The 20,029-nt window shown below is 37.7% G+C and overlaps 3 protein-coding genes across 7 annotated transcripts; 1 reads left to right on the forward strand and 2 right to left on the reverse strand.

Annotated features, from left to right (window-relative positions):
- Positions 1-1,701: 1,701 nt before the first annotated feature.
- LOC111778519 (clathrin interactor EPSIN 2) lies at positions 1,702-10,975 on the forward strand. 3 transcript variants are annotated; one of them, XM_023658405.2, is made up of 14 exons: positions 1,702-1,853; positions 2,554-2,644; positions 3,998-4,049; positions 4,191-4,270; positions 4,383-4,461; positions 4,700-4,783; positions 4,892-5,037; positions 5,563-5,910; positions 6,481-6,522; positions 6,604-6,702; positions 6,789-6,940; positions 7,817-8,031; positions 8,243-9,968; positions 10,062-10,975. In XM_023658405.2, exons 2-14 carry the CDS (start codon positions 2,610-2,612, stop codon positions 10,637-10,639), a joined length of 3,636 nt encoding a protein of 1,211 aa, XP_023514173.2. In that variant the 5' UTR covers positions 1,702-1,853; positions 2,554-2,609; the 3' UTR covers positions 10,640-10,975. The 3 variants fall into 3 exon arrangements, with proteins under 3 accessions (XP_023514173.2, XP_023514172.2, XP_023514174.2); XM_023658404.2 differs by having other exon boundaries at positions 1,703-1,905; XM_023658406.2 differs by having other exon boundaries at positions 1,704-1,905; positions 7,838-8,031.
- A 1,048-nt stretch (positions 10,976-12,023) lies between these two features.
- Positions 12,024-12,719, reverse strand: LOC111779199 (histone H3.2). Its single transcript, XM_023659295.2, has one exon. The coding sequence runs from the start codon at positions 12,643-12,645 to the stop codon at positions 12,235-12,237; it is 411 nt and encodes a 136-aa protein (XP_023515063.1). The 5' UTR covers positions 12,646-12,719; the 3' UTR covers positions 12,024-12,234.
- Positions 12,720-13,210: 491 nt separating this feature from the next.
- Positions 13,211-19,192, reverse strand: LOC111778055 (uncharacterized). Of its 3 annotated transcripts, XM_023657672.2 has the most exons (11): positions 18,794-19,190; positions 17,935-18,029; positions 16,905-16,962; positions 16,451-16,645; positions 15,634-15,710; positions 15,428-15,510; positions 15,172-15,223; positions 14,210-14,278; positions 13,985-14,071; positions 13,827-13,888; positions 13,211-13,503 (listed from the first exon to the last, which is right to left on the reverse strand). In XM_023657672.2, exons 1-11 carry the CDS (start codon positions 18,909-18,911, stop codon positions 13,407-13,409), a joined length of 993 nt encoding a protein of 330 aa, XP_023513440.1. In that variant the 5' UTR covers positions 18,912-19,190; the 3' UTR covers positions 13,211-13,406. The 3 variants fall into 3 exon arrangements, with proteins under 3 accessions (XP_023513440.1, XP_023513443.1, XP_086975403.1); XM_023657675.2 differs by lacking the exon at positions 16,451-16,645 and having other exon boundaries at positions 18,794-19,192; XM_087119277.1 differs by lacking the exon at positions 14,210-14,278 and having other exon boundaries at positions 18,794-19,191.
- Between the last annotated feature and the right edge of the window lie 837 nt (positions 19,193-20,029).

Consider the following 20,029-nt stretch of genomic DNA (forward strand, 5'->3'; position numbering starts at 1 on the left):
TATTCACTGAATTTTTTTAAAAACTAATTTTCCTCACTTTTTTCATAATTTTAAAAAATATGTTGTGCAGCAAAAGGGTTATTAACAAAATGCTAAACAAGGTAAATTTCAAAATTATAAATTTAAACTTTAAAATGTTTTAATAAATACACTAAATATACAATTAAAATGTTAAAATTTTATTATACATAAAATAATATTTATATTTAATAGATCCATTTTTTTTTAAGAATCTATTAAATAAAAAGTTGCAAATTAAAAATTTTAGAAATTTTAGAAATTTATATGATTATTTATTTATTATTATTATTATTATTTTATTATGATGTTCGAGCCACTTGCCACACAACGATTAAAAGGAAACTGTCCAAATAATACATAATTTTAAAAACTTACTGTCGTTTTGGGACCTGGGTCAAAATCAAATGTTGATATCTGAATTTAGAAGTCGATTATGTAAATCTAATCGATGTTTTTGGTCAAAATGCTTGTATGTACGTTGCATCGTCCTTAGAAGAAAGCAGGTCACCATCAAAGATATCATGTCATTATGAGCCATCTGAATGTCGTAAACGTAGTGTCGATTATTGGTTAGAGTCACAAACAAGGCCATGAAGGTCTTATTAACCAGACGTCAATTTGTAGTCAGAGTTAGCTAAGCGTCGCACATCACGTGCTCGTCGCCGTTACAGGTCGGCCGGTGGAGTTATTCCCCGAAAATAAATAAATAAATAAATAAATACATGAGTTGTGGCTGTCGCAAACAATACAGCTGGGGCCAAGTGTCATTGATTGGTTATTGTCACAATATCATGACTTTCTTTTAAACCAATATTCTTCCTCTTTTTTAATTTATTAAATACTTTTCTTTTTAAAAAATATTTAAAATTCAAACTTCAATCTTCAACGTGTCGGCCAATGTTCTGATGCGACCATTCTTCACATATTTCCCCAATATTTTCTAATTAAAAATAATTATACATTTCTTAGTATAATTACATTTTTACCCCTTACTTTTAATTTAATTTCAATTTCAATTTACTTCATAAATTTCAAAATATTATATTTTTAATCTCTTTAGTCTTTTGCTTTTCATTAATTAAATAATTTTATTATTAGCGAAAATAAGTATTTAGTGAAAATGAATTAAACTAATTAATAATATAAATGTCTAAACCGATGTAATTATACCTTTCTTAGTATAATTACATTTTTACCCTTACTTTTAATTTAATTTCAATTTACTTCATAAATTTCAAAATATTATATTTTTAACCTCTTTAGTCTTTTAATTTTCATTAATTAAATAAATTTATTATTACCGAAAATAAGTGTTTAGTGAAAATTAATTAAACTAATTAATATAAATGATTTAAACCGAGAATAAGTATGTAAAGTCTTAAAATATGTAAAAAAATGTAATATTAAAAAATTATGAATTAAATGAAAATTATAATTAAGACGCCTAAAAATATATTTTATTTTCTTTTGATTCTTAAATTTTATTATGAAAAAATTAATTTAAAATATTGAAAATAATGAGCTTAGGAATTTAAGGATATTTAATAATAGAAGTTCCATTAGATTATGGTTGATAGATATAAACAATGATGAGTAAAATGAGACAAAATAAAAAAATAAAATAAAAATAAAATAAAAATACATTCCCTTAATTTACTGCGTGTAAGTTGCGTTGTCTCTTTTATCTCTCTCGCGGTACGTCCATTCTCCTTCGCTGCTATTTCCTCGACAGAGCATTTCTTCTTCCAAGACCATGTTCAAAAATCTCGCCTCTTCTTCTACTTTCCTCTCCAACTAGCTTCAGATCCGCCATCCTCATTCCACTCTCCGGCGTAAGCATTTTCTTCCATTTCTGATCCATCCGCTTTCCTCCTTCTGCGATTGGTATGCTCTTCTATCATTTTACTGCTTTCCTTTCAGATCTTGCGCTTTATTTTTATTTTTCATTTACATCATCCACAGCTTTGCTATTGATTCAGCTTATTGATCGCGAATGTTAGTTGGAATGAAGTTTTGAATTGAATTCGGAATACTGTTTTTTTTTTTTTCTTTTTTCTTTTTTTTCTTTCTTTGAATTGGCCTTTTGTTGCTTTTGATGATTGATGATCGAAGTTGCCATTGATGTTAATGATCTGGATCCTCGATTCTTGTTCATTTAGGTGAATTTTGGTTTGGTTTGGTTTTGTCGGTGCTTTTGGTTGGAAATTTCCAATTCTCTTCCACCGACTTGAATTTGTTTATACTTTTCACAATGCCAGATGTGGATCATGATTTGTGGTTCGGTATTTCTCGTCCATTCGACTGCTGATGCGTGTATGCATATCTATCAAAGTTTGTAACGTACATTTCGTTGTATACTTACGTGGCTAGCAATGTAGATGAAAATTAAGTTTCCTTCCATGGTGTGTTTGATGTCAAATAACCATAATTTGGAATTGTAGTCGTTCTACGTGTACTTTCATGTTCATTACTTAGATTTCTAATCTATATTCCAAGCTTTTAAACACTCTTACTTGTTTTTCTCTGAAACAGCCCAGAATATTTGAGGTGAGCTTCATTTGAATTTTAGTACCATCAAAGCATCAACGATGAAGAAGGTCTTTGGTCAGACTGTCAGGGATATGTGAGTGATAATTCACATTTTAATGCTCATATATGACTTCATCACTGCAAGTGAATGTTAGAAATAAAAAGTTCTAGCACTGGATGATGTAGAGCCTGTTTGGTTTCTGGTTTATGATTGAAGTGCACAGCTGTAAGGGTTGTAAATTCTGTTTGACATGTTTCTGAATTTCAAATGGACGTTTTCTTTCACATCCTAAATTATTTTTAAAGTTCTAATTAGGGAAAGTTAAGTTTAAAATAGAGTAATTTTAAAATATTTAACAGTTTAAACTGGAAAATAAACATTTATCAGTATATGAACTTTTTCCAACTTTAATGACTTCATTTTATCATACTGTTCAATAAAGCTTTTCCAGCTTCTACTTTATTTTTAGTTGGTATGATTTATAAATGTTTTAAGTTCATAGAAGAGAGTAACTTTTAATTTGATCACGGTGTAAATTATAAAGATCATATAAGACAATTTATTAACTGTAGTGTTAATAGAATATACATTATAATTCTAAATTATCAACAATTATTTGGAAAGGTTGTTGTACTTTAGTTGGGTTTTCTATGTTCAAAATTTCTATATTAGTTTTTTAACTTTTATTTAATCAATCTGCTGAAGAAAGAACAAAGAATGTGATGTGGAAAGAGTTGTGAAATGTGAAGTTATGGTAAATTAGTGTATCTTAAATTTCCAAAGAAAAAAAAAAAAGAATGAAGGTCTATATGATTTATGATACAGAAACTAGTTTTGCAAATATTAAAAACTAAGAAAACAAAGTTCTATCTGATAGGTTCTTAAAAAGTTCAAATTCATGTTAAATAATGGTGTTCTGAAACTGTTTTCGGAACATATAGTTTAAAGAATATTTGAATGATGAAAGCTTAACAATTAGCTTTACTTTAAATTTATGCTTTTTTTATACTTCTTGAAAAAGTCTTGTAGTACTCTAACTAAAGACACCAGCAAAGGACCCTACAACCATTCTACTGAAGTACCGAAGCTTCTCTTCCCATTCTTAAACGATCTCAAGCTTCAAGGATCTGCAAAACTTCTAGGCATAATACTTGTGAATTAGATATTTTAAATCAAACATGCTTTTAGTTTTAAATCAAGAATTCTATATTAAATGTTCTCTGCAAATTATAGATTCGATGCTCTATGCCTATTGTATAGAATCAATGTGTTCCATGCTTCAAAAAACCTTAAATATTATCTTAACAAAACTTTCCTGTTATTCTTTTCTTAAAAAATTAATTTCAGGGTCGTGCTTCAATGTTGGCATTTTCCCTCTCTTTGTATGCTTGATTACCTTTTTGCATGATATTCACTTAAATGGCTTTGTATTTCATTTTCTTGCAGCAAGAGAGAGGTTAATAAGACAGTGCTTAAAGTTCCTCGATTGGAGCAGAAGGTATTTTTTGTTTTCTCCCTTAATGATTTTCTTTGGCTCTTCTCTGATAGATTCTCCTTGTAGGTGAAAATCGTTTGAAATGTGATACCTGGTCATTTAAGACTTCTAACTCTGACAATAAGATCATTTCCTGCCTGGCAGGTTCTTGATGCTACTAGCAATGAGCCTTGGGGCCCCCATGGAACACTTCTTGCAGAGATTGCTCAAGCAAGCAAAAATTAGTAAGCATCACATTTTTTCTTCTTTTTGATTGAAAGTGTTACCTGGTTTTCATGAATGATTTCTACTACCCACCCTGAATTAGAAGAGAGCTCATTCTAAATCTTAATGCAGTCATGAGTGTCAGATGATCATGGCAGTAATTTGGAAGCGTGTTAATGACTCTGGCAAAAATTGGCGGCATGTATACAAGGTTTGATTTCTGTCATTTGATATTGGCGCACATGTGTGCGAACATAATCTTTCTCCCCCCCAACAGTTCATTGTCTTCACAGGGGAAAAAAAATGTTATCTTCCATCAGTTTTTGTCATGATTTTTGAAAGTCCTTAAAGCTTGATTATATTATTCAGGGAAAAAGAAATCTTGATTTTCTGTTTCTTGCGTTCTTTGAGGGTACAGTTCTTTTAAAAGAAAATATGTTGTGCTTCAGGGTTTAACTGTCTTGGAGTATCTGGTGGCTCATGGATCCGAACGAGTAATAGACGAAATCAAGGATCATGCATACCAATTATCAGTAATACAGTTTCTTAGTTCTTTGTAACAACTACATGTTTTATTTAGTTTTCTCCATTTTCTTGGATGTTATTCTAATTTCTTAATCATTATTTTTTTCCCACTATAGGGCTTGTCCAGCTTTCAATATATTGATTCTAGTGGAAGGGATCAAGGATCAAATGTACGAAAGAAGTCGCAGAGTCTTGTGCTGCTAGTGAACGATTCTGAAAGAATCAGTGAGATTAGGCAGAAGGCTAATACTAACAGGGACAAGTGAGTGTAGTCTATATCTGTATATATATATATAACGCTCCATCTCTTTTCTGCTTCTTTCTCTATTCAATTTCTCCAATTTTGTCTATATGGCAGAAGTATCTGTGATTTTAATGCCTGCAGGTTATTTACTTAAAGTTTGGCGATCAATCTTGTATGATAATATGTTTGTGAATCATGTTCAATGTTTTCTTCTCCTTTCTTGGTCTTCAACTTTGTTTAATATTTTTTCCTTTAGAATCTGCATCTTTATTGTGTTGTCTGTTAGCTTCTCAAGCAAACTTCTCTCTGTCAAATATTGTAAGAACAGCATGAGCCTGTATTTTAGCCTGGTGAACTTGGAAATTAAATAAAATTTTTGGCATGAAAAAAAATCTGTCATTTGTTCTTCTTTCTTTCTTTCTTCGGTTGTCTTCTTCTTCTTCCTTCCCCCTTTCCTCATACATTTTTAAAATTAGGATAGCTCCTTGTAATTAGTTTAACGTGGTTGTGCTCAACAATAAATGCATTTGTATGACTGGATAGGTTTCGAAGTGCATCATTAGCTGGTGGAGCATATAGGCCAAACTCCAATGCTGGGGGGTATGGAGACCGTTATGATGATGATTATAATGAGGGACGCTATAGAAGCAGGGACGAAGATAGGAATAGCAATGGTTATGGAAGGGAAAGAGAATATGACTATAGAGCTGATGACCGTGGGAGGAATTCTGACTCAAATATACGTGATAGAGATCAATATAGGAGAGATGGTGAAGAACGCTATGGAAAAGATAGTCCCAGGGATGGTGATAGTTGGGGACGAAGAAGTGTTGATGATCACCGATATGGTTCAAGAAAGGATCAAGATAATGATCATGATGACAATGCACGGTATGTATCATGTGTTATCGAATTATTCTTTCACTATTATGTAAAGGAACCCCTTTTTTTGAGATAAGAAACATCAAAAAGGTAAAAGAAAAAAGAAGGTCAACAGCTAAATAACACAACCTAAAGGATAAAGAGACAGGAGTTCCTTCTCCAAAAAATAAGGGGTGAAACAAAAAAAACTCTAATCGAGGTTGGTAAGAGAAACAAGGTAATTAAGGAAAAAAAAGTGACGAGCACGCCAATTAGATGGATTGAACCAGACAATGTCAGAAATGTGATCAAGAGACTTTGACTTGTCAGAATCTTCTTACATTTCTTTCCTTCCAAATGGGCCACAAAATAGCTCCAACGGCACTAGACCAAATCACTCTGGCTTTGTCCTTGACACCAACTAAACAATAATGCTGAATGTAGGAGTGCCTCTTCTGAACCTTGTCTAAGATACTAATGCTGTTGAGAGCTACTGTGCAAAGGAAAATTTTGATATTTTTAGAACCAATCCTTCCCAGATCACTCTGGTGTACAATTTTGGCATGGGTTGTACTTAGCCTGTATTTCTTTTTCTTGCAGTGATGGTAGTGGAAGAGGTGATGACAGGTCTCCAGACGTGAGGTAATTCTTAAAAACTTTCATGGAATAGTGTGTTCAATTGAGTTCTATGAATTGAATTATGAGTTGAATCTCTTTTGGCAGGCGGCATGATCATAAATTTTCAGAGCAAGACACTGGTGCACCTCCTAGTTATGAAGAGGCAGTGAGCGAGTCTCAAAGCCCACCAGCTCATAATGATAGGTATTAGTTTTCTTCTGCTCAATTCTATTTCTAGTTTTAGCAGTTTTAATAACTGTTTAGTCAACTGGACATCTTTTATTGGAAAGGGACCAAGAAATCTCAAACTCTGCTCCTGCTACTTCATCTGCGCTTGTTACCAGTGCACCTAGCCAGTCAAGTCCCGTTCCTGGTACTCCAACATCTGGAAACCAGTTAATTGGGTCCTTTGATGCATTTGATCCTCGCAGTTCAGTCACAGGTGCACAAAACCTCTGTTAGTTTTTAATGCTATTAACCTCAGGTTGACCCCATTTAAATCTAGCTCTACCCAGCATGTGTTATCATCCTTTAAGAGTTTGATTGTGATAGCGACATTTACTGAGGAATATTAATAGTACTAAGGGCTTAAAGTTAAAACTGGGAAATTTAGATTTCATTTTGATAGGGAAGAATCTCCCCCTCCCCTCTTCAGTATTGTGTATTTTGGTTTTCATAAGGTTGCTGGAATTGGTGATGACAATATTGTTATCTACTTCACGAATATGACTTGAATTGTACATATCGTGGATAGGTAGTATGGTTCACTCAATTGCCTCTGTCACAGCGACATCATGTTTTTCATAAAATATTGATTCAGAGGGCATATTTTAAATGATGAAGGTTCTTGGATGCTGTATACAATGAAGTGTATGTATGGACATATGTCAATTTGGATGATGTAGGGAAAGTAGTGAAACGTGATCTAATGAAATAAATCTATAATGCATTTCATTCTATCGTTATAGGTAGCCTACTTCCCACGGTCACCATTTTAACGTAGTATAGTAGTTACACATGAATTGTGTTATGCAATAAACATCTCCTCTGTATCCTGTTTCTATGCAATTTTTTGAGTATCAATTAAATGCATAATTCTGTAGAGAGGTTTTGGATCCCAGTCTGATATAGTTTAAAGGTTACTTACATATCGACATACAAGTGTTTGGCATGGTAGAAAAAGTTGATGTACAAGTCTTTTTGCGTACCATCCTATCAAAGATAATCCAACATGGGTCTGTTAAGGATAATCCACTCTTTTGACTCAAACCAAACTATAAGCTATCTTACTTTGTTGGTTCTTGGCACTAAACCCCAGGTACTTCCCCCCTTTTTTCAGCTGCTCCAACTGTTCCACCAAACAATACTGAGATGGACTTACTTGGCTCACTGACGGATTTTCCTTCAAACCCATTGGCCATTATGCCAGTGGAGTCTGCAAACGTGACTGGAGCCTTCGAGCCTGATTCCCACATGAACTCTGGAGCAGGAACCTTGCACGCTACTATGTCAGTAGCTAGTGTCAGTAATCAGGTATATGATGGTGCATTTTAAGTTTTTCATTCACAGTGTAGAAGTGCCCACTCTGATAAAATTACATATATACATCGTTCCCTTTGGTTTTCCATTATCTGTCACAACTAAACGGACATTTTTCATATATTTTTCTAATCAAACACATAAAAGATAGAAACTTTAGTTGAACTGAATCCGTATTGAGCACCTTCGAATTATGTACTTGCAGAGTTTTGAAGATCCTTTTGGCGACACTCCTTTTAAAGCTATGCTTTCTGATGATGGTGCCCCTCAATTCCATTCTTCTGCTATGACAGATTCTCTCCAGTCTTCCCTGCATCAAAGCCTTGGTCAACCCCAACCTTCTTCCATGACAGATCCTCTCCAGTCTTCCCTACACCAAAACCTTGGACAATCTCATCCTTCTACTATGACAGATCCTTTCCAGTCTTCTCTGCACCAAGGCCTTGGACAATCCCAAGGAGCTACACCGGAAACAAACCAAGTCTCTACTTCTGAATTTAGTAATGGATTTTCTGCTTCAACTGGTGCATCTGGCTTATCCAGTTTGCAAGCACCATCAGACCCACAGTTTCTTCCAGGGCCATCCACTATTCCAGAACCCGAGATTGATATACTGGCAGATATTCTACCTCCTTCTGGACCTCCATCTGGACCTCCATCTAACACAGCATCCCTGGCAACTTATTCATTCCCCAGCGACCAGCCTGCGTTGCCTACTCCCTTCTCAGATCCTGCTCAACCTCATCAAAATTTTACAGCTTTAAGCAATCAGCCTTCAAAACCAAATGATTGCTCCGTCCTTAATTTGCAACCCCAACCAGGAACTACGGCACCTTTGTACTCAAATATGGCTTTCCCGCCTCAAAGTGCACCTACTGGACAGCTTGGATATGGTGCCCCACAGGGAGGATCTACAGCACCTGCTGGTCAGTTAAGCTATGGGCCCCCACAGGGAGGATCTGCAGCACCTACTGGACAGTTTGGCTATGGGATGGCCCCACAGGGAGGATCTACAGCACCCACTGGACAGCATGGCTATGGGGGTCCACAGGGGGGATCTACGGCACCCACTGGACAGCATGGCTATGGGGGTCCACAGGGGGGATCTACGGCACCCACTGGACAGCATGGCTATGGGGGTCCACAGGGGGGATCTACGGCACCCACTGGACAGCATGGCTATGGGGGTCCACAGGGGGGATCTATGGCACCCACTGGACAGCATGGCTATGGGGGTCCACAGGGGGGATCTATGGCACCCACTGGACAGCATGGCTATGGGGGTCCACAGGGGGGATCTATGGCACCCACTGGACAGCATGGCTATGGGGGTCCACAGGGGGGATCTACGGCACCTACTGGACAGCATGGCTATGGGGGTCCACAGGGGGGATCTACGGAACCTACTGGACAGCATGGCTATGGGGGTCCACAGGGGGGATCTACAGCACCCACTGGACAGCTTGGCTATGGGGCCCCCCAGGGAGGATCTACAGCTCCTTTCTATCCACAGATGGCTTCAACAAGCAGTTCAAATCCGCAGGCTAATGGTGGTGGAGGCTATTTTATAGAGAATGTAGGATCTGCTGCTTCTGTTACGACACAAATTGCTCAGCAAAATCCAAGTGGGCCAGCTGCTCCACTTGGCAGTGGAAACATGCAGCATCATGGCGTTACATCCCAGCCATTAGCTTCACATGGAGCTTATCAGGTACAAAATGGACATGCTGCACAGCCAAGGAGTGATGATTTTCTGGGCAGCATTCTTCCGCAAGCTGCACCCCCTCAAGTTCCGTTACAACAAGGTTTTCCAACCTTAACAGATTCACTTTCAATAGCATCTCAACCGTCTAAGGGCAAATTTGAGACGAAGTCAACAGTCTGGACTGACACTCTTAACAGAGGGCTAGTTGATTTGAACATATCTGGCCGTGAGTTCGTGCTCCCTCAGATTCTTACTTGTGTATGTATGCATCATATCTGTTGTCTCTGATAGTTAACTAAATATGTTGCTCTATGTGCAGCTAAAACAAATCCATTGGCAGACATTGGAGTGGATTTTGATTCCATAAATCGGAAAGAGAAGAGGATGGAAAAACCTACTACAACTGCAGTAACTTCTACTATCACCATGGGTAAAGCTATGGGATCTGGTTCTGGAATGGGTCGTGCCGGTGCGGGTGCCCTCAGAGCTCCATCTAACCCAATGATGGGTTCAGGTATGGGTATGAACAATGTTGGCATGGGAGGGCCTTACGGAGGAATCAATCAACCCATGGGAATGGGAATGGGTATGAGTATGGGTATGAACAATGCTGGTATGAATCCGGGAATGGGCATGGGCATGAACCCTGGGATGGGAATGAACCAGGGCATGAACCCTGGGATGGGAATGGGAATGAACCCGGGTATGAACCCTGGGATGGGAATGAACCCGGGTATGGGAATGAACCCTGGCATGGGAATGAATATGGGTATGGGACAAGGAATGCAATTCCGATCACCAGGTGGATATCAGCTGGGATCGAATGCTTCGGGTAGTTATAATCCAATGATGAGTGGGTACGCCCCCCAACAATCATATGGTGGTGGCTACCAATAATAAACCAAGTTGAAGATTCACAAGTGTAGCACCAGTTTTACATGAGAGTGTACCAGATTGGGATGGCCAACTTGATGTGTTGCCATTGGAAGTTCTTCTTCACATTGGACATTTGGTGAAGAGCAAAAATGCTGCCATTTCATTCATTTCTATGAAATCTGCTGGATGCGATGTTCATTTGTTTGATATTCTTTGCATGCTTTAACATTTCTAGCGACATACCCCGAGAGTTCTACAGGTGAGTTGCTTGCTGATCGTATTCTTATCACAATTTGTATACAAACTGAACATCGATAAATGAGAGGATATACCTCGATTTTTATTAGCAACATATAATATATATATATATATATATATATGTACAATACACATATTATGAACCATACATTTCTCTGATAGATCATATCATCTCTTTTTCAATGTGAGTTCGTACTGTCTTCCACATCATGACTGGTGCCGTGTTGTGTGTCACATCTTTGCTAATCAACAGGGAAAAAAAAAGACCATCTTTGATGTCACCAGATGTTCAGAAAGGTATGTACCGTTGATTTTCAGGTTCAAGGAAAATAGATTTTCTTAGTTTTTCCTACCCAATAATTATTTGATTCTTTGTCTTTAAAATTTAGATTTTAGTTCTTTTTTCTTTTTTTTTTTTTTTTTTTTGAAAATATGTTTGTTTTTGCACCATTCTTAGAAAATCTATCTAATTTAAAGAAGTCAAAGTATGTAATTGAGGTTTGAGAATTAACCGAAGTCAAAGTACGTAATTGAGGTTTGAGAATCAAAGTTAATTAAATAAACACGATTCTACATAATAGTATGATATTATATTATTCACTTTAATATCAATTCACTTTAAATATAAACTCTATGTACCTTTTACATAATAGTATAATATTATTCACTTTTAAGTATAAACTCTTTAAGAATCCAGATCAGTTAAATAAATACGATAATAATATGATATTGTTCTCTTTAAATATAAACTCTTTGAAAATTCAAGTCAGTTAAATAAATTCAAATATAATATTGTACACTTTAAGTATAAACTCTCATGAAATTATCCACTTTAATTATAAGCTCTCAATTATTGAATATAATTCATGTTCATACACAATGATATGATAATATCCACTTTATAAACTTTCAATTGTCCATTTTAATTATTCACTTTGAGTGTAAGCTCTCAATTGTCTACTTTGATTATTCAAAGTGAGTATAATCTCTCAATTGTACACTTGAATATAAACTCTCAATGGTACACTTCGAGTATAAACTCTTATAGCCCAGACATGTGTATGGCTCTCAACTATAAATCCATAATCACTTCTGTAAAACTTTTATCATCCAACATGATCGACAGAATTGCAATGTAACGACAGAATTGCAAAGTTAATACAGATACTATTTCATTTAAATAATACATCGTTCTTCCCCAAGTAGAATTTTCAGTTCTGTTCCACGAACATCGTAATCCAAATGGAGAAAACCCTAATCTAAACACCGATTCAGCTTTAAAGCTCTCTAACACTACCTCAATGGCAAATCAACACCGCTAACCTTCATTCTGAACGCGAATCACACCTCTAGGCTTTCTAAGCTCTCTCGCCTCTAATTCTCCTCGCCAATTGAATATCCTTAGGCATAATCGTAACTCTCTTAGCATGAATTGCACAGAGGTTAGTATCCTCGAACAATCCGACGAGATAGGCTTCTGCCGCCTCCTGCAATGCCGCTACGGCGCTGCTTTGGAACCGGAGATCAGTCTTGAAGTCCTGAGCGATCTCTCTAACGAGCCGCTGGAACGGAAGCTTACGGATTAGAAGCTCGGTGCTCTTCTGGTACTTTCTAATTTCCCTCAGCGCCACCGTTCCCGGCCTAAATCTATGCGGCTTCTTCACTCCTCCCGTTGCAGGAGCTGATTTCCGAGCGGCTTTCGTCGCTAGCTGCTTCCTCGGAGCCTTACCGCCGGTGGATTTACGAGCAGTTTGCTTAGTACGAGCCATTGACGCGGCAGCGGGAAAAGGCTTCGGATGAAATTTTTGAGAGCGAAAGACGAAATATGAATATTTCGATGTGAGAAGCGGAAGAGACACGAGAGTATTTATAGGTGATTGCTCGGATGATGGAGGGTAAATGTGACCCGTCGATTGGAGTTTGTGTTTTACGGTTGAGATCATGTTTTGAGTTGAGCACGCGGATCGCTATCCGCGCCTTTAGCAGGCGGGAATTTGAGAGAGGGAATTAAAATATCTAACCCTCGCTTTACTTTTCGTCCTTTGAAAATCAATTCTTGTAATTGAACCTTTTTATAATAAAATTCCAATAAAAACATGTTTTTTTTTTTTGTTAACTTATTGGCTCATATAATTTGATATTCGTAAGTTAATAATCAAACGGGTTGTTTGATATCGACCAATCCAACATTCTTTTCTTGATTTTAAAAGGGTTGTTTGATATCGACCAATCCAACCTTCTTTTCTTGATTTTAAAATATTATTTAAATAAACGGTTACAGGTCTAAAAATTCTATTATATAAGACAAATAAAAGCATAATTAACAAATACATATTTGTCAACCTACCTATATATAAACATATATATAAACAGTAAAAACATATATTTTCGACCAAAATGTTATCCGTGTCGAAAAAAATAAGCCCATAAAGAACCCCACGAAAGAGTAAGTGAACTCTAAATCGAGATTAGATTAGACACCTCTTTCCTAATTTTTTCTATCCGACCTAATGGTTGAAGTTCCTTGTTCCTAGTTTCTCGAAGGACATTTCTTGTATGCATGTTTGTCGTGCTCGGATTCTTCGTCGGTGATGTCAGCTCGACGTTGATCTTCTTCTTTTTCACCCCTGCATTTAGAGATAAGAGTTCAGAGTTTGTCTAGCACTATTAGATAAGTGCAAAATGTAATAACAATGGTTTTGTGTAGCCATTAGACGGGGAAAAAAACTTCTATGGCTAAAGTTGGCTATAAAAATGGCAGATTCTCAAAACTTTATCAGTAACCATCATTTAGGTAATCATCTATAAACGCTCCACGACTTGAAGGAATGATAATGCAACGCAACCCTGAGGTCGTTCGAACCGAAACTTTTCGAGCAGTATATATATGTATTTTACGAGCACATTCTAAGAGCAGTATATAAAAAGTAGATCAAGAGAGATTACATACACTGAATAAATAATAAGTCCAATGACAACAACAGCAAAGGCCAAGTAGTAAATCCAATCAACCTGCAAAAAATGACTAGATTTAGACAAACAAAACGTCCGATATGACTCATGAAAGAAAAGAAAAGAACGACGTGATGGTGACGAATGACCACGAACCATCTCGTTATATGCGATGACACGAATTACGATCGACCACATGTCCGAGGTCAGTAAAGAGAGGTTCAACATTGTGGATCCGCTAACCTGCGAAAATGCATACTTTTAGAACCAAACTCTAATGTAAGAGGTGCTAGAGATCTAAAATACTAGCAGACTATTTGGGAGATGAACCATTCAGCCATCAACTTGCATAATATTGATAAGAAATATTCCAATCCATACCTGAAGCAGTACAGGGACAAGCGAGTAAAACATGAACATAGCCACAGAAAACCCAGCAAAAGGAATTGCCTGAATGAAATAAGATAGAAAACAATAACAATCGAGTATCAAATTATAGGAGAGATTGAGTTTAGTTCAAGCCCGCCGCTAGCCGATATTGTCCTCTTTGAGTTTTTCCTTTCGCTCTTCCCCTTAGGGTCTTCAAAAAGCGTCTGCTAGGAGAGGTTTTCATACCATTATAAAGAATGCTTTGTTCTCCTCTCCAACCGACGTGGGATCCACAATCCATGCCCCCCCCCCCTCTCTCTCTCGAGGCCTAACGTCCTTGTTGGCACATCGCCTCGTGTCCATCCCCCTTCAGGACTCAACCTCTTCGCTGGCACATCCTCAGGTGTCTGGCTCTGATGCCATTTGTAACCGCCCAAGCCCACGACTGGTAGATATTGTCCTCTTTGGGCTTTCCTTTATGGACTTCCCCTCAAGGTTTTTAAAATGCGTCTGCTAGGGAGAGGTTTCCACACCCTTTTGATTCGTTCTCTCCCCAACCGATGTGAGATCTCACAATCCACCCACCTTCAAGGTCCAGCGTCCTTGCTGGTATTCGTTACTCTCTCCAATCAATGTGGGATCTCACAAATTAACACTAAAAACTCCATCTATGCAGCCCATCTCTAAAGTTTTGGCAAGTAAAAGTAAGTCATATGGATTAAACGACTTGGCTTCATAAAAGATCCAGTGACAGACGAAACCAACAACAGAAGCATGTCAGGTCGATGGATTCCTAGCTGCCCCCCATTTTTGCATTTGGCGTAGGATTTTCATTTCGGCTTGATGTTGCAAATGAAAACATCTTATCTTTATCAAACCGAAAGGTATTCTCTTTATGAAGTACTACTTTTCTAAGGAGGGAAGGTATGCTATGTGACAGTGCGAGTTAAAGAGAGAAAGAGAAGAGGCCTTACTGCTCCGGCTGTCCATCGAATGGATTTTAATTCATTGCGCTCAATTATGCTTCTAAGGAAATCATCAAGGGAAACATGATACATAAACTTTTAAAAGATGTCACAGGCACACAGTCACCTTAGTGCCCGCTCGATTTCGAGACATTTCTTAGACCAAAAAACCAAAACAATATCACATCGAGACGTATACAAAATTTATGTATATGCATAGAAAAAATACCATAGAACATTGAGACGTATATAAAATTAAGGATACATTTGAATTGCACTGACGATGGCACCGAAGGTGCCCAACATCGCCATTAGCTCAACTCTATCAGCATTCTTCACCAGAAATTCCTTCAGTAGAAAGTTAAACATTTATCAAGTGTTTAATAATTGTATATCACAAACCAATCATCAAATGGCTTGAGTCTATCTGTAACGGAAAAAGTAACTGCTACTGCGCACATGTGGCCTTACCACGCTGACATTAGTAACTGCATAAAGGGTAGCAGCAGCTATAACAAGAGCATCCCCTTTAAGTGGGCTGGTTCCTCCTGCAGGTCATATTGGTGCATGTAAGTACAAGGAAACATCATTTTGCAAGGTTCATCACGAAAATGCTTACGGATGTAATAGAATGTCATAAAAATCAAATTGGGGGTTGGTTGGAGAGGGGAATGAAGCGTTATTTATAAGGGTGTGGAAACCTCTCCCTTGTAGACGCGTTTTAAATCCTTGAGGGTAAGCCCGGAAGGGAAAGCCCAAAGAGGACAATATCTGCTAGCGGTGAGCTTGAGCTGTTACAAATGGTATCATAGCCAGGCACTAAACGGTGTGTCAACGAGGACACTAGTCCCCCAAGAGAGGTGGATTGTGAGACGCCACATTAGTTGGAGAGGGGAACGAAGCGTTCCTTATAAGGATGTGGGAACCTCTCCCTAGTAGGCGCGTTTTAAAACCTCAAGGGAAAGCCCAAAGAGGACAACATTTGCTAGCAGTGGGCTTGAGCTATTACAAATGATATTAGAGTCAGGCACTGAATGGTGTGTCAGCGAGGACGTTGGTCCCCCAAGAGAGGTGGATTGTGAGATCCCGCATTGGTTGGAGAGGGGAACGAAGCATTCTTTATAAGGGTGTGAAAACTTCTCCCTAGTAGACGCGTTTTAAAACCTTAAGAGGAATTTCGAAAGGAAAAACCCAAAGAGGACAATATTTGGTGGCGGTAGGCTTGGGCTCTTACAGGATAAGGGGTGAGAGAGAGGGAGAGAGGACTTAATGGTGTTCGTGTCGTTACCAGCTCGGTCACCAGCGTGAACATCAGAAAAAATGACCATGACAAGACCAGCAACACAAACAACAACACCAGCTATCTTCCTGAATCTGTATTTTGTTTTCAGGAAAAGCCAGGTTAGCAGCATAACACAAGGGATTGTCCAACAATCCAGCAGCATGACACTTGTGAGAGATGTGTACTGATAGGCCTTCACAACTGCACCTCACATCAGCACAACGCCAGTATCAAATTATTAAACATTTAGGCAAAATATTACGATATAAGAAGTAAAGACTAATATATATATAGACTTCTATAGCTCATGACTCATGGGCAATGATGATTAGAGAAGGTTCATGAAAATCCTCTTTTACAAGAAGAACACACAGCGCGAAAGAACGTTCTTAATATTGGTATGTCCTATAACGTTTCGTTTTATCAAAGAATATCGTCAAGACAAGAAAAATCTCCGTACCAAGGTAGTTGGCTTCTACATCTACCAATCCTAGTGGTACGTAGAAGTACCATTTGGCCTGTAAGATTTAAAAAGAAGATAAGTAAGAAATTCACGCATCAGAGATATGAATTAGCAAAAGAAAAGAATATCAACCGCATAACTAAACACGAGTTGTTCTGACATCTTCATGTGGAGAATGTCTAATAGATCAGGGGCTCCCATGTCACCTTATAATTCAGCGTTGTACAAAGAAATAGTGTAATGGCCTACGCCCACTGCTATCAGATATTATCCGATTTGGCTCGTTACGTATTGCCGTTAGCCTCACGGTTTTAAAACACGTCTACTAGGAAGAAGTTTCCACACCTTTATAAGGAATGCTTCATTCTCCTCTCCAACCGATGTGGGATCTCACAATCCACCCCCCTTGTGAGCCCAGCGTCCTCGTTGGCACACCACCCGGTGTTTGGCTCTGATACCATTTGTAATAGCCCAAGTCCACCGCTAATAGATATTATTCGCTTTGGCACGTTACATATTGCCATCAGCATAACGGTTTTAAAACGTGTCAACTAAGGAGAAATTTCCACGCCCTTATAAAGAATGCTTCGTTCTCTTCTCCAATCGATGTGGGATCTCACAAATAGCAGCTGGTATAATCAAGCCATCAACAATTCACATCTCTAATTCAACAGCCAAATTATTATAGGATGCAACGGCCACCTTTAGCCATCTATCTAACGAAGGTAGCTATATCTAAGTTAAACTTTTATGCACGAGGTGAACTTTAAAAGATTTTCATAACAGCATTACGATTACTATGTTTGGTGCCCAACATGTGCTCTGTCTAAATATTTTGAACTTGGCTATTGCCATGCAAAAGAATTCAAAAACAACAAAAGCAGCAAGAAAATATAGTCTGGAAAACTTCATCAACAATATGAGGAACATTCAATTGTTTAGCTTCTTTCTCCATCAACTATCAAATTTCAACGGGTAGCCATTCAATCAGTCCAAAATGTATCAAAGCAAAAAGAATCACAATCACCTTGAGTGCTTTCTTACGGTAGAGCACTATACTTCCATAGACAATGGCCAAGAGGACATAGTTTATAAAGGACTGTGAAGTCGGTGCATTAATTCCTGCCCAAAAGAGTATGAAGTGTTAATAACTAATAAATTATTGCATATTTAAGAATGTCCCGATGTAATGGTCCAAGTCCACCGCTAGCAGATATTGTCCTTTTTGGGTTTTTCCTTTCGAACTTCTCCTTGATGTTTTTAAAATGCGTCTACTAGGGAGAGGTTTCCACACCTATATAAAGGGTGTTTCGTTCTCCTCCCCAACCGACGTGGGATATCACAATTCACCCTCCTTCAGGGCCCATCATCTTCGCTGATACTCGTTCAGTGGCTCTTCTACCATTTGTAATGGCCCAAACCCACCGCTAACAGATATTTTTCTCTTTCGGCTTTTCCTTTCGGGCTTCCCCTCAAGGTTTCCACACCCTTATATACGGTATTTCGTTCTCCTCCCCGATCGAGGTGGGATATCACAAGCCACGGGTTCTTATTTAGCTCCAAAAAAGTAAACTATTCAATTACCACTAAATCAAAAGGCTTAAGCTAAAGTGATTGCGTTCAACGGTAAGTGGGGGTGAGAATTAACCTCATAGAGGATATTGTTTAAGCTAGACTTTTGTATGAGTTCTTAACATGAAGTAAAACTTAAATCATATGAAAGGAAAGTAAATCTTCCATTTGCGCTTTGTAGAACTCCCTGTTCTTCCCAGACAAGTTGAAGTTCAAACCAAAACTATTTATAATGCACAGAATCCTCATATTTCCAACTCAGAATAGTACACGAAAATCCAAGAAAAAGACGCAGAAAAATACGAAGAATGTACCTCTTTTCGCGAGTTCAGAGGATGCAGAGCCAGTGAAAGTGGTAAGAAGAGACAAAAATTGTCCCAATCCAAGACCGATTACGGTCTTTTTCGAACAAAAATCCTTGAAACTGCTCATTATCTTCTCCAAACAAGATTAGAGAGAAGAATTTAAGTCGGAAACAAGAGATGGGCAGTAGAGATGAATGGATGAGAAGATTTCCCAACTTGAACGTGAGTTATTGCAGCCGTCAGAGAACGCATTTAACCATCTGAAATCTATAAATTGTGCCGAATTTCCGGAGCTGTTGTTGGCGAACGGAATTTCACGTTTTATCCTCTTGGGAATTAAATCTTGATTGTGGCAAAATCATATGAAATGATCGGCCCTATGGTAGTCAAAGGCTACCAAAATTTCAAATATTTTAATGCAAGGCTTCCCAACCAACGCCATGGATTTTTCTTTGCTAAATAAAATAATAATAATAATTAATATTATTATTATTATTTTTAAATAAAAAATAAAAAATTGTTGCCACTCCTTTCCCTCTCTATCTCACAATTCACTCTCTTTGGGGCTAGCGTCTTGTTGCCACACTATCTGGTGTCCACCCCCTTCGGGGCTTAGCATCCTCGCTGGCATACCGCCCGACGTCTGTCTTTTATACCATTTGTAATGGTCCAAAGCTCACCGCTAGCAAATATTGTCCCCTTTAGGTTTTTCGTTTTCAGCTTTTTCTATAAGGGTTTTAAAACACATCTACGAGGGAGAGGCTTCTACATACTTGTAAATAACGTTTCGTTCCTCTCTTCAATCAGTGTGGGATCTCACAACTCGAGTAGTAACAAATTGTATTGACGAGTTGATTCCACGTGAAATCTCGTACTTTTGATGCATTAAAAGAAGTCGGGTTTAGCGATACAATAAAAATGAAAATGAATTAAGTAAATAAACAAGTAAAAACTCAGAGTAACAATGCAATGTTTGGCTCTGCTGCTATTTATTTAAATATCGTCAATTTTTTTAACAATCTGTCAAATCTACACGCACTCTGAGCTTTACTATAACATTCCCACACGCCCAACCTCATCGTTACCTAAATGTACTACTATCGTGTATTAGCTGATCAAATCTCGAAATGTCATTTTCAAAATACAGGCATGTAAAACTCCATTTATCTATCTCAATACTAGATTATAAGAACTTCTCCTGAAATTTATCTTTAGTTTGCCTCGTACTAAGAAAGGTTATGACTC

This window comes from Cucurbita pepo, chromosome 17, assembly GCF_057944985.1.
Source record: "Cucurbita pepo subsp. pepo isolate OVF chromosome 17, ASM5794498v1, whole genome shotgun sequence".
Taxonomy (NCBI): domain Eukaryota; kingdom Viridiplantae; phylum Streptophyta; class Magnoliopsida; order Cucurbitales; family Cucurbitaceae; genus Cucurbita; species Cucurbita pepo.